The following is a 12,374-nucleotide window of genomic DNA, read 5'->3' as shown; positions in this document are numbered from 1 at the left end:
TAAATTCACTTGTCTCATTAATAGAATGCTTTACTACGTACTTTTTTCACTTATTGAACCGCAGCTCAACTCCTTATTCCAATAAAGAAAATGGAGTAACATTTTGGGTTGGATTCTTATTCCCAGAATCTAAATTCTCTGTGAATTGTGATCTATTAGTATAAAGGACTTCTTTGGATCATGAATTCACTTAACATGGACCTGACAAGTATGAATGGAAATTTTTGTCACCTGTGCTCACCAGACGTCTGTCGAAATGCCTGAGCACAACTTTCTGGTAACGAAAGAATGCCCTTGCCAGCTTAAGATAAATGTCATGCTTCGCGATAACTATGATGCATTTCAATTAGCACATTGCACTTTTCTGAAAAGCTGCTTTATAGGTTTTATATACTATCGTTTTTTATCAAGAATTTACTGATCTAGCCAGCAACAAACAAAAAGTACTACTATAAATAACGGGGAAGCAATGTTCACTTGCAATTAATCTAATTGGGAATGAAATAGTCAGGCATTCCATGGTCGCCGTAGCGGCCAATGGAAATGCGTCCATTCAGCTACATGTAATGAGATATTGTATGATATAAAACGACCTGAAAGCCTTTAATCATTTTCTTGAACTTGGAATTTGGGTGTGAGATTTCCCTGCTTTCTTCTTCCAATATAGTTCGCTAATGCTAGTAGTGCGTCTTTTCTTTACATCAACCTTGCTAAATACGCGGAAAATTAGTCCATCAACCAACTTGTTGTAACCTTCTCTCCGTCCTTTTGAAACCAAGAGTGGTAGAAATATGATTGTCATACCTAATGCAGCGGGTACATAGATGTCGGCCTTATTAAACATTTGCTCGTCTTCAGATGCTGGCTGCACAGATGCTTCTTCTCTGTCCTTATATATTGCAAGCTTTGTTCATTGGGAAGCCGCCCTTGTTTCCCATGAATGATTTATCATCAAAGGTTTGAATTCATCATTCCAACAAGTTCATTGTATGATAAATTTAAGAATGAAAGATGTGGGATGCCTCAGAGCTTCTCTGGGACGTGCCTTAACTTATTGAATGAAAGGTCTAGCGACCCCAATTGCTTCAAATTTCCAATTGCAGGTGGGATTTGGCCAGTGAGAGCATTGTGCGATAAGTTTAGAAGATAAAGAGATTTAAGTTCTCCGACTGTCTCAGGGATTCCTCCAACAAAACTATTGTTCGAAAAGTCAATTGAGTTGAAGGTAAACCAAATCTTTGGCACGGACATTTCTTGTCCCTTAAGAGTAAGAGTGACTGTATCCTGATAGTAAATCTCTACTTGTGCGCTTGAATCATCTCCAAAAAACTCTATTGGCAGCATACAGGTGATCAACTCGTGATATCGCTGAGTCAATCTTCATAGCTTCCAGCTCCAAGAATAAATTTCTTGGCAGAATGCCACTAAAATTATTGGAAGCTAGGTCAATGATTTGGAGAGCAGGCCAGGTATAATTGACTCCAGAGCAATCAATGTTGCCATTGAAATTATTGAAGCGTAACACAAGTACATGGAGATTTGACAACCTTCTCAACCAACAGGAAAAGGAATCACTTATCTTGTTGCTCCCCACTTTTAACACCTTTAGATTGCTGCAATTGGATAAAGACCGAGAAATCTTCCCTTCCAAGAGATTATGGCTTAGATCTATTGTCTCCAAGCGACACTCCTCTGAAAAGTTTCCAGGCATATTACTTCTGAGATTGTTTCCTCCAAGGTTCAGTACTGTCAGGCTTTGTTTAGCTAAGCATGATGGTATACTGCCGCTCAAACTATTGCTGGACAAGTCAAGTACTTCAAGATAGGTCGCACTGCATATTGAAGAAGGCATTTGAGAGGTGATTGCTGAAATCAGGTGAGATAAAACCATCAAATTTATTGCTAGACAAGTCCACATATAGTGCTGTAGGTGATGGTAATGGGACTTCACCGGTAAGCAGGTTTGCATGAATATCAAAGGAATTTAGAAAGCCAACTCTAAAGGGTGCTTGTAAATGTGAGAATTGATTATGAGATAGATTCACTGAATGGCTCTCTCTGTGAAAAGTTCCCATATCCAGCTTGGTATTTCACCTCTGATTTGGTTGTTCGATAGATCCAACAATGCCAACCCAGTTTGACTTGACCTGGATATTAAGTAAAGAGAAAAATACTCCTACTAATAATGAGACCATATTCTAAAAGCTCAATTCTAACTCTTGTAGCATAAATACAACTCTCACCTGCCTAGTGCTGAGCAGGTGGTTGTGGAAATGCTTCTTCGAAGTTGACCTGAGGTAATATTATTTTCTTTTTTGGCTTCTGACAATGCTATGCTTTGATTTACTTTTTGAGAGCGTTACATGAATATCCATTAGGACATTCTTTCTCTACTTGCTGCAATAAAAGTTTTAAACTGTTTATTTAGATGGATTTTTCTACAAATCATTCACTTTCAGGGGAAGAACGTGCTGGTGCCGGTTTTACTTTGATTAAGTCAGTATAGTAGTTATCAGGTTCGTTATGACTATGCACTGATGTTTCCTACAATTACAAAGTAGAAAGCAAGATTGCGTCTTTTTAAATTTAAACTTTTATCTTATGGGTTGACAAACTACTTTGCTATCTAATAAGTAGCAATCAAAATGAATGGACCAGCAATTACGAAACACTGATAACTCACAGTGGAAACAATTATATACTGAAGTATTACAAGATGGAGGAATGTACAAGGCACTGTTTCTTTATTCTGGCAAAAAAGGACTGCAATTGCTTCAAAAAAATAGGAAGGACTTCAGCTCAAAACTGTTATCTTGCCATACAGAGTCCAATAGAATAAGAAACATAAACCTTTCTCTGCAATCATTTCGTGAACCTAATGACTACCTGTTGATTTCCGTCTTCTTCCAAGATGGTTCGCTAATGCTCTTACTCGTTATCCCATCATGATCTCGTTGCTCAAATATCCTTAAAATCCATCTGTCAACTAGTTTGTTGTACGACTGGTTCCATCTTTTAGAGAACAAAAGTGGTAGAAAGATGATCCCAATGCCAACAGCAAATCCTAACATAATGCTTACATAAATCTCCGTCCTTGAAATTAAATTCTCCTCCTCAAATTCTGGCTCTGAAGGTGCTACTGCTGAAATATTTTTGCAAGTTCTATTCAGCTGAAACCCGCATAGCCCCTTGTTTCCTCTGAAACTTTCCGCAAAGGTATCAAATTGGGTACTTCGTGGTATCACTCCAACCAGTTCATTATATGATAAATTTAAGAAGGAAAGAAATGTGAGGCTAGCAAGCTTTTCTGGGATATTTCCATCTAACTTGTTGAATGACAGGTCCAGTGATCCCAATTGCTTCAGATTTCCAAATGCTGGAGAGATTTGACCTGTGAGATTGTTGTGTGAAATATTGAGAAGATAAAGTGATTTGAGATCTCCAACTGTCTCTGATATGTCCCCCACAAAATTGTTACTTGAAAAATCAATGGAGGTGAAGAAGACGGGGATCTTTGCCAATGTCATGTTTTGTCCTTTAAGAAAAAGACCGACTGTATCCTGATAGTAAATTGGCCTAACAGATACAGACTCAAAATGCAAGTGATCAAAGCGTGAATGGGCTATAGCTGGATCAGCAGTCATTGCATTTAGCTCCAAGAATGAATTTCGGGATAGAATGCCCCCTAAATTATTGGAAGCTAGGTCAATGATTTGAAGAGCTGTCCAGTTGGAACTCATTCCAGAGCAATCAATGTTCCCATGGAAACGATTGAAGCGTAATGCAAGTACGTGCAAATTGGATAAGTTCCTCAACCAGCAGGGGAAGGTATCCCTGATCTTGTTGTTTCCCAGATTCATTAGCTTTAGATTTGTGCAGTTGGACAAAGAACGAGGAAGCTGACCTGATAAGAGATTCTGACTGAGATCAAGGCTTTGTAACTGACAGTTATGAGAAAAATTTCGTGGTATATTTCCTGCAAGTTTGTTTTTTCCCAGGTTCAATACTTTCAGTGTGCTGCTCGTTTCTGCCAAACATGGTGGTATTGTGCCATTCAATCTATTGTTAGACAAATCAAGTACTTCAAGATAGCTGTCCTTGCAGATTGAAGAAGGGATATTGCCAATAACTTTGTTGTTTGCAATTGAGAAGAACCAAGCAATTTCAAGATAATTGCCAAAGTCAGGCGGCATCAAAGTAGCAAAGTTATTGTTGGAGAAGTCCACGTATTTAGCTGCTATTGGTGGTAGTGGAATATTTCCAGTGAGCATATTTGAATGCAGATCAAGGAAATCTAGAATGCCAAATCTATAAGGCTCTTGAAAATGCGTGAATTGATTGCCAGAAAGATTCAGAAAACGTAGATTTCCATCATTGATTTCCCACAACCAGTTTGGTATTTCACCAGTAAGTTGGCTGCTTGAGAGATCTAGCATCTGCAAGCTGGATTGGTTCTTGAGGAAGGAGATATTCTGCAGGTGGCACGACACCAAGAATAAACCACCAAGCTGGGGGAGCAAGGCAAAGTCTGATTCACTTATATTTGTGTCAATTGATAAGCTGTTGTGGGATAGATCAAGGCTTCCAAGGTTATTGAGCTTTGTAAACTTCTTCAAGTGCACAGTTCCACTGAAATTGTTGGATGAAAGTGCAAGAGTTCCGAGATCGTGTAGCTCAAAGAAAAACTCAGGTATTGGCCCTTCCAATTTGTTGGCACTCAAGTCAAGAGTTACTAGTGGAGAAGTTACATTTTGTAATTCAGTTATTTGCCCAGAAAATTTGTTGTTGGCCAGATATAAACTCACAAGTGAGGGTAGGTGAAAGAACGATGCTGGAATGAGCCCAGAAAGTGAATTATTACTCAAGTCAAGATACTCAAGATTCTCATGGCCTTCCCAGTCCGATGATATTCCTGTCAAATTATTCCCAGCAGCAGTTATATAGGTGAGGTTCTTGGACAGCTTAAAAGTTGGAAAAGAACCGGTGAAGCTATTCCAGTTGAAATCCAGATAAGAAAGCTGGGTTAGATTTTCCATAGAAGATGGAATTGAACCTGTAAAATTACATAACCTAAGGTCAACATGCGACAACATCGTAAGGTTCTCGATGGACGTGGGAATACTTCCTGAGAATCCTGTATAGCTCAGATCCAGAGTGTGTAGAGATCCATTTGAAGGAAATTCAGGTAAAGAACCCCAAAGTTCATTTTGTGATAAGTTAATAGTCTGCAGAGTTGATACCTGGAATATCTTCTGAGGCACTTCTCCTATCAAGTTGCAGGAATATAGACTCAAGACAGTTAGATTGGAGAAGTCTAAAAAGAAGTCTGGAATTGGAGCAGATAAATTGTTCACATCAAGACGGATAACAGAGAGAAACTTAAGATTTGCTAACTGGTTGATACTGCCGGAGAACGATTCATAGCTAAGGTCAAGACCAATAACTTGCCCTGCATCATTGCAGGTGATGCCCTGCCATTGACAGCAGTCAATCCTCTGATTCCACTTAACCAGCTTGGTGGATACTTCAGAATCATAAGTAAGATTATTTTTGAACTGCAGCAGCAACACCTTCTGATCCTGAAGACATTTGCTGGAATTAGCTGCGGCCACTACATAACTCATTCTACAGCAGATGGAGAGTAGCAGGATCAAGAAAAGCTGGGAAAACATTATTTGACTTCTCATTGAGAGTGTGACCTGAATGGAAAATTGAAGCTTCAGCTGATGTGAGACGTAAAAATAGCAAAACCTTGTATGAGGCACATGGGATGATAAAAAATATGGATTCTTTTTTTTTTTGGTTGTTGTATAATATTATGGCTAACAGATCAATAATTTGCCTATTTTAAGTAGAACAAGAAATGCATGGCAATAAATTTTTATTTTAGATACCTTAAACCGTGTGGGACTGTGACCAGAAAGGAAAGTTGAAGCTTCGAATAGCAATACTAATTGTCTGAGGCATGTGGGATATCGATCATCATCCTCGTGAAAATAAGTAACGTGATGCTTTTCCTGATATTAATTAGTCGTTCTTTATTATCCTTTTGCTAGCAGTACTATGATTATATTATTTCACTATCTATAGAGTGGAGGAAACAGACTACCTACTACGACACAAGGAGTCAAAGTTGGAATGCTTCATTTTCTTCTCTTTCTTGACTGTTTAATATTTAATTGCCATATGATTCCACTGAATTATTTTAAATTGAGACTTGAGAGGTTTCGTCTTTTCACACCTGCTTTACTTGAGAGATTTTCTTCTTTTTTCCTCTTTTAAACTTGTTTGCTTGGATTTAAAATTGTATTTTGGGTAATATATTATGTGAACGTTAGCTGTGATTACATTCGTATCAGGTGGTCACTGGCCAGTCTCCAGGAACGAAAAACAAGTCTTTTAGCACGTCTGTTTATTTAATATTTTATCTATTTTGCTTAATTTTGATACTTTTAACTTACTTTTGGCTTGTGGTATCCTTTGAAATAATATTGTCTTTCAACTCCTTTTCCCTTTCTCTCTGTCACTTGTCACTATTATTTCGTTTTACCTGCTTGAACCCTCATTATTTGATTTCTGGTCTTTTTATTTGTTGCTCTCTTAATGCCATTTAATTAAAGGTGAATTCGACATAGTACCCTCCAAAAATATAGTATACTTACACTATTCCTCAAGTTCCTAATGGGGCAAAAATCCCCTTCCACCATAATGGTTTGGTGTTGGATATTATAAATTCAACGATAACTAAGCAAAATTTGTTAAAAGAAAAGAGGTTTTCTTAAGTTTCTTTTTCTTTTTTAAAATTGTCAATACATAATATTAAATAGTTTGTATATTTCTGTGCTACCTTACTATCTTTCTTCTAACATCCACACCATCTCAACCATACTCAATTCAGGCTCAAGCACCCACCCAACATCTCTCTCACACCTCCAACATACATATGTGAAAATTTTAGTAAGTCCAAGTCACACTTTGGCACATCGTATCATTAAATGCATGTAGAGGATAAATAATAAAGTAACGGGCCATTACATAACCTCATGTAGTCAATTGTTCGAGTGGCTTGGCCCATATTCTATAGTCCGCTTGTAGAGGTCTAATTTGCCTTTTCAAATTTCAAATCAAATTGAAAAAATAAGAAAGAATTATCCCAAATAGTCGTCTACCTAATCTCTTAAACTAAAAATAACCGTTAGATGTTTAATATATGCATAGTTGTGTTTAATTAATATATAATTTATGTATACCGATTAAAAAATATAAACATTGAATCTGACGGCTATTTATGTAACAATCCATTGAATAATCCGTAGTGTTATATATGTGAGTGCGCACACATGCAAGGTTTTGGGAGGGGAGGAGGCTGGAGGGGGCCAAAAAGTTTAGGATAAGTGAATAATGATATTGCTTCTGTTTCAATTTATACGAACATATTTTTTTTTTAGTCCGTCCCAAAAAGAATGATCACTTTCCTTATTTGAAAACAATTTAACTTTATGCAGAAGTATCACTTAAAAAATGGGCGAATGTAGCAAAATCATAAACTGTAAATGACATGCCTGTGCCAGATTGGTCCATTCAATAATATAACTACTCTAGCTTCCCCACAACCACATTTCCCGGTTTTGATTAACTTTAATTCAAATGTGATTACTTCTAATACACCTATTCTAGTGTTTGAATCATGATCAAATACTACCTTTACTACTTTCATTAAAAAGCATGGACTTCTTCTTCACTACATAATGTCTCCGATTTTCTCTCTACACAACTGTTCTAGTAATGTTGCATCTGTAAATAACCCCATAAATTTCGTTTCTCTCCTTTTTGGGATCTGAGTCACTTTTACTTTCCCTAATAATAACTCAAAACACCTCAGCGGACATTTGGTTTTTGATAAGCCTCTCTGTCTCTTAGAATATTGAGCTTACTACTCACTACAATCACTTTGTGCTTTATAAAGTCTTTTCCATTTGGTGGTTCACAAGGCATTTATATATCCATTTTGTTAAAGTGGGTTTTTGTTCAGACTTGCTCAAATGATTGAGTTTGAGTTAAAGATAACGTAATAAAGTTTTGATCTCTTTTGACCCAGGTATGTAAAAATGTAGTTTTTTGGATGAGATGTGAAATTGGGTTTTTCAGATTTGTTCTTTTGTTGTCTTCTTGTAATTTCATTTTGAAAGTAAAAAGATTTGGTTTGTCCTATTTGTCTGTTTCTATTTCACTGACAAGTTGGGTTTTTGGAACTTCTACTGTTGTTTTAGGGGCACTTTTTATGGCTTACCCATCAGACCAGAGGTCCTCTGGTAGGGGGACAGTGAGATTTGTTATGGTTCTGGTGGGTTTGTTTCTGGTTGTTTACATGGTCAGACCGCCAAGATTGCGCCCCTCTTCTAAGGCTGTGGGTTCATGTCCTCCGTGTTTCTGTGATTGTGAGGAGGAATCCATGCTCTCCCTGCCTTTAGGTCAGTTCACATCTTTCTTTGGATGCTAAGTCTTGCTTATCTACCAAATGCTTGTTAATGGACCAAAAAAAGTATAGGTTGTGTACTTATATGTTGCCTAATTTGATCCTAATGACTAAACATAATGCCTGATTATATATTGAAGCATGTAGCATTCACCAGTTCATTTAATTAAAGTTGAAATGCTGCTTAAGTGATATGATATTGTTTAACGCCTTCGCTTGTACCTGCTATGCCTTTAATCTATGTTTGCACTCGTTTGATTCAGTTTTGTGAAATACATGTGGAATTCTCTGGGGACGTGAATTGATTCTTTAAACGGAAACTCTTAAGCCTTCTTGGGAATTTTTTCTTTCTTTTTGATAAGGTAATGTAGATGCTTTCATGGGGTTGGCTTGTCATCAAATTTGGTGAGTTAATGATTCATTTTTCTATTGAACTGAAAAAACTGGTCGAATCCTCAAATTTATATGACCTCGCTTGTTAGTTGTTACCACTTATATAAGGTGGAGAATAAACTAAAACTAGATGTTAGAAGTAATTTCTGTGACTTGAAACCTTGGAGGTACCATATGTTCCTATTTGAGTGTGGCAAGAGAATAATCATGACAGAAGTAAGTTGAAGGAGTGAATTGTGCTATATATTCAAAGACTATATCGTCCTTGTATAAAACCAAATGCTGTGTATAGTTATACTTCCAAATTCGTAACCAGGAGTTCAGGCAGTTGATCTTAAGTTATGTCTTCTGGGAAATTGATTTGTTGAGAACCGGTGCAGGTCTCAAGTTTTAAACAAAATGTTAGCGAAAGGCACTATAAGTGAAATTTCTAATTCAAGGTTCATATGAGAATTAGTGTACTGAAAGAGGAACTATTGCATGTTGCTGGCACATGAGAGAAATTCTTTATGCCAGTCAAGCTTCTTTAAAAATGAGAGCTTTTTGATAAATTTACATCAGCAAAATGCAGTACAAGAGAGGGTTCAAGAAAGAGTAGTTCCAAGAGTTTGCTGAAATGATTTATTCCCTTAGCCTGATTGGAGAGACTGAATGCCTTCAAAATCAACTAAGAGTAGAGGTACTCTACTTTTGAAGAGGAGGAGGATTGTTTACATATAAGTGATGATGCTTAAATCAATATATCTTACGCTTCAAATATTTAATACTATGCTACAGTTTTAATCCTTCAGAGTTTCTAAATCAACGTGCAAGGTATTTGAATCTTATAGCCTTCTATTTAACTGGTAGAAGAAAATGTTAAGGTATATCTTTATTCAGTAGTTCCGCTTTTCTCTTGCTGTTTGATGTTGGAAAAACAGCATAACTGTCGGAAATACATTTGTCCGAATTGACATCCTTGATATTCTCTGTAATTGTTTTCCCCCTCTTTCCTGCTGATTCTCATCTCCTATTATGTGTTGTTTTGCAGACATCTTAAACAGCTCATTGGCAGGTTAGTTCACTGCTTCATTTAGTCCCTGAAAAAGTTAAGGAGTGGTTTAACTTGGTTTTCAAATCTTTGCATTATTTTGTTTGTTGTGGATGCAGACTGTGGTAAAGACGATCCTCAAATGAATGAAGAGATGAAGAAGGATATTGCAACTTTACTGTCAGAGGAGCTTAACTTGCAGAAGAATGTTACTAATGACGTTCTGGATCGCACCAAGGTTCTAATTATGAGCGCCAAAAGAGCATCTTCACACTATCAAAAAGAATCAGAGAAGTGCAACATAGGGATAGATACATGTGAGGGAGGTAGGGAGAAGGCTCAAGCTGCACTGATAGAAGAGCGTAAGCTCTCTGCACTGTGGGAGACACGAGCCATTGAGTTTGGATGGAAGGACTAGTAAAGAGTTTATTCAAAGGAAAATAACTATTTAAATTTTGTTGTGCGGTAGAGAATAGACATGCACTTGTATGCTTCTTTCTGTGTACACCCTTTTTTTGTGAATATAGTTTATGCTTTTGGTCTTAGGTTTTCATTCTTTGTACTTCAGATTGTGTTGAATTCAGTTTATTGGTTTATTAAAGTTAAGTGGTGTTAGTACAATTCATATCTTAGTGAACATATGTGTGGTTTTCAATTTGGAGCAGCATACTTGTGACACGAAATTTCATGACTTAGGGACAACATTTGATTTGATACAATACATGCCAATTTTGGTCATCTTGCTGCCATGTCATGAGTACTGTTACGCGGCGCCTTCCTGAAGTTCCTTGGAAGGGCGACGTAAGGCTAAGCAACCGATGTCAGTGTGGTTGCTATGCGCCAACCGAGGTCCTCGCCGTACACTAGACTAGATTGTCAGTGCTGTACGGGAAAACCAATGTCGTGAGCAATTGAGCAGCGGAAAATGAGCAATTGATGATGAAAGCTGATGATTGTATTGATGATGATGAAAGCTATTACAAGATGCAATGCGGTGTCGGGGGGGAGAGACACCAGTACAGAGAATTGTTTGAATGCTTGAATGTTTGAATGCTTTGGTCCCCCTTATCCCGTATGTTTAGCATGAGTGCGAAAAATTAACGCACGTAGTCCCGCACCGACCTGGTGTGGCGGAGTTCACGCAACTTTCTCCGTGCATTGTATTCCACGTTTTCGGGGAAGAACTGCAGGCGTATGGCGGCCTTTAGTTCTGCCCATGTCTGGAGAGTATCTTCACCGGCCCTGATGGCTTCGTATTTGACTCGCCACCAGAGTTTTGCATCGCCTTGAAGATACATGGCAGCAGTTGCTACCTTCTTGGATTCCTCCAACTGTCCAACGGCATTGAAGTATTGTTCGATGTCGAAGATGAAGTTTTCCACTTCTTTAGCATCCCAGGCTCCGTTGTATGGCTTGGGCTCCGGAATTTTCAGATTTTGTGGCATGGGGGCAATGTTCATGGCACCCCTGATGTGGTTTTCGCCTCCTTTGAGCAGGCTTTGAAGGGCAGCATTGACAACATTGAGCTGGCCTGTCAAGTTGTCTATGGTTTGCTGCATGACGGTCAGTCTGTCTGCCTCTAGTTCCCGATAGGCTAAATCCTCGGCACGCTCCTGTTGGAGGTCCTCGAATTTGCCATGAATTTTGGTTGCCTCGACGGCAGCTGTTTCCCGGTCTTCCTCAGAGTCTTGACTGATGTTTGTTATGTCAATTTCTGCCTGGATGAGTCTGCGGTCCAGGTCGTCCAACCTTTGCACTAGGCTGGTCTTTAGATCGGGCACCATTTCCACGATGGGCCGTAATGCGTCAACCGTTCCCTCAAGGGTCGCGATGCGATCCCCATAATTCACTATGGTCAGAAATGGTGGTAATTACAATGTAATCCCTCGTCCGATGTCGAGCCTAGGCTTTGATACCAACTGTTATGCGGCGCCTTCCTGAAGTTCCTTGGAAGGGCGACGTAAGGCTAAGCAACCGATGTCAGTGCGGTTGCTATGCGCCAACTGAGGTCCTCGCCGTACGCTAGTCTAGCGTACGGAGGGGACCTCAGTTGGCGGACGGCAACCGTACTGACATCGGTTGCTTAGCCTTACGTCGCCCTTCCAAGGAACTTCAGGAAGGCGCCGTGTAACAGTACATATTGCACTTTCGAGAGTCCAGTAATGGAATGATATTTGAGAAATAAACTGTGCGATATACCAACTTAATAATTACAACAACAATAACACCGTGGGGTTTGGGAGGGTAGTGTGTACACAGACTTTACCCCTACCTTTGAGGATAGAGAGGTTGTTTCCAATAGACCCTCGGCTCAGGAAAGCATAGCACCACATTAATGAAAAAAATACACAAGAAAGGACAATACCAAAAGCAGAATAGAAAGAACAAGACAGTAAGGTGATCAACAATGAAAGAAAACAACGGTTAGTCATAAAAACCTACTACCAACAGAAAGCGAGACTGCATGCCAATACT

The 12,374-nt window shown here is 38.6% G+C and overlaps 2 protein-coding genes across 3 annotated transcripts; one reads left to right on the top strand and one right to left on the bottom strand.

Annotated features, from left to right (window-relative positions):
- Positions 1-2,661: 2,661 nt before the first annotated feature.
- LOC104089583 (receptor-like protein 50) lies at positions 2,662-6,003 on the bottom strand. 2 transcript variants are annotated; one of them, XM_033654398.2, is made up of 2 exons: positions 5,895-6,003; positions 2,662-5,699 (listed from the first exon to the last, which is right to left on the bottom strand). In XM_033654398.2, the coding sequence occupies exon 2, from the start codon at positions 5,685-5,687 to the stop codon at positions 2,883-2,885; it is 2,805 nt and encodes a 934-aa protein (XP_033510289.1). In that variant the 5' UTR covers positions 5,688-5,699; positions 5,895-6,003; the 3' UTR covers positions 2,662-2,882. The 2 variants fall into 2 exon arrangements, with proteins under 2 accessions (XP_033510289.1, XP_070037121.1); XM_070181020.1 differs by lacking the exon at positions 5,895-6,003 and having other exon boundaries at positions 2,662-3,391; positions 3,905-5,844.
- A 1,720-nt stretch (positions 6,004-7,723) lies between these two features.
- LOC104089586 (uncharacterized) lies at positions 7,724-10,520 on the top strand. The gene is made up of 4 exons (XM_009594514.4): positions 7,724-8,098; positions 8,271-8,471; positions 9,900-9,923; positions 10,019-10,520. Exons 2-4 carry the CDS (start codon positions 8,282-8,284, stop codon positions 10,315-10,317), a joined length of 513 nt encoding a protein of 170 aa, XP_009592809.1. The 5' UTR covers positions 7,724-8,098; positions 8,271-8,281; the 3' UTR covers positions 10,318-10,520.
- Positions 10,521-12,374: the final 1,854 nt, after the last annotated feature.

Source organism: Nicotiana tomentosiformis, chromosome 1, assembly GCF_000390325.3.
Source record: "Nicotiana tomentosiformis chromosome 1, ASM39032v3, whole genome shotgun sequence".
NCBI classification, from domain to species: domain Eukaryota; kingdom Viridiplantae; phylum Streptophyta; class Magnoliopsida; order Solanales; family Solanaceae; genus Nicotiana; species Nicotiana tomentosiformis.
The sequence above is the reverse complement of the archived record's forward strand: the minus strand, read 5'-3'. Positions and strand labels throughout refer to the sequence as shown.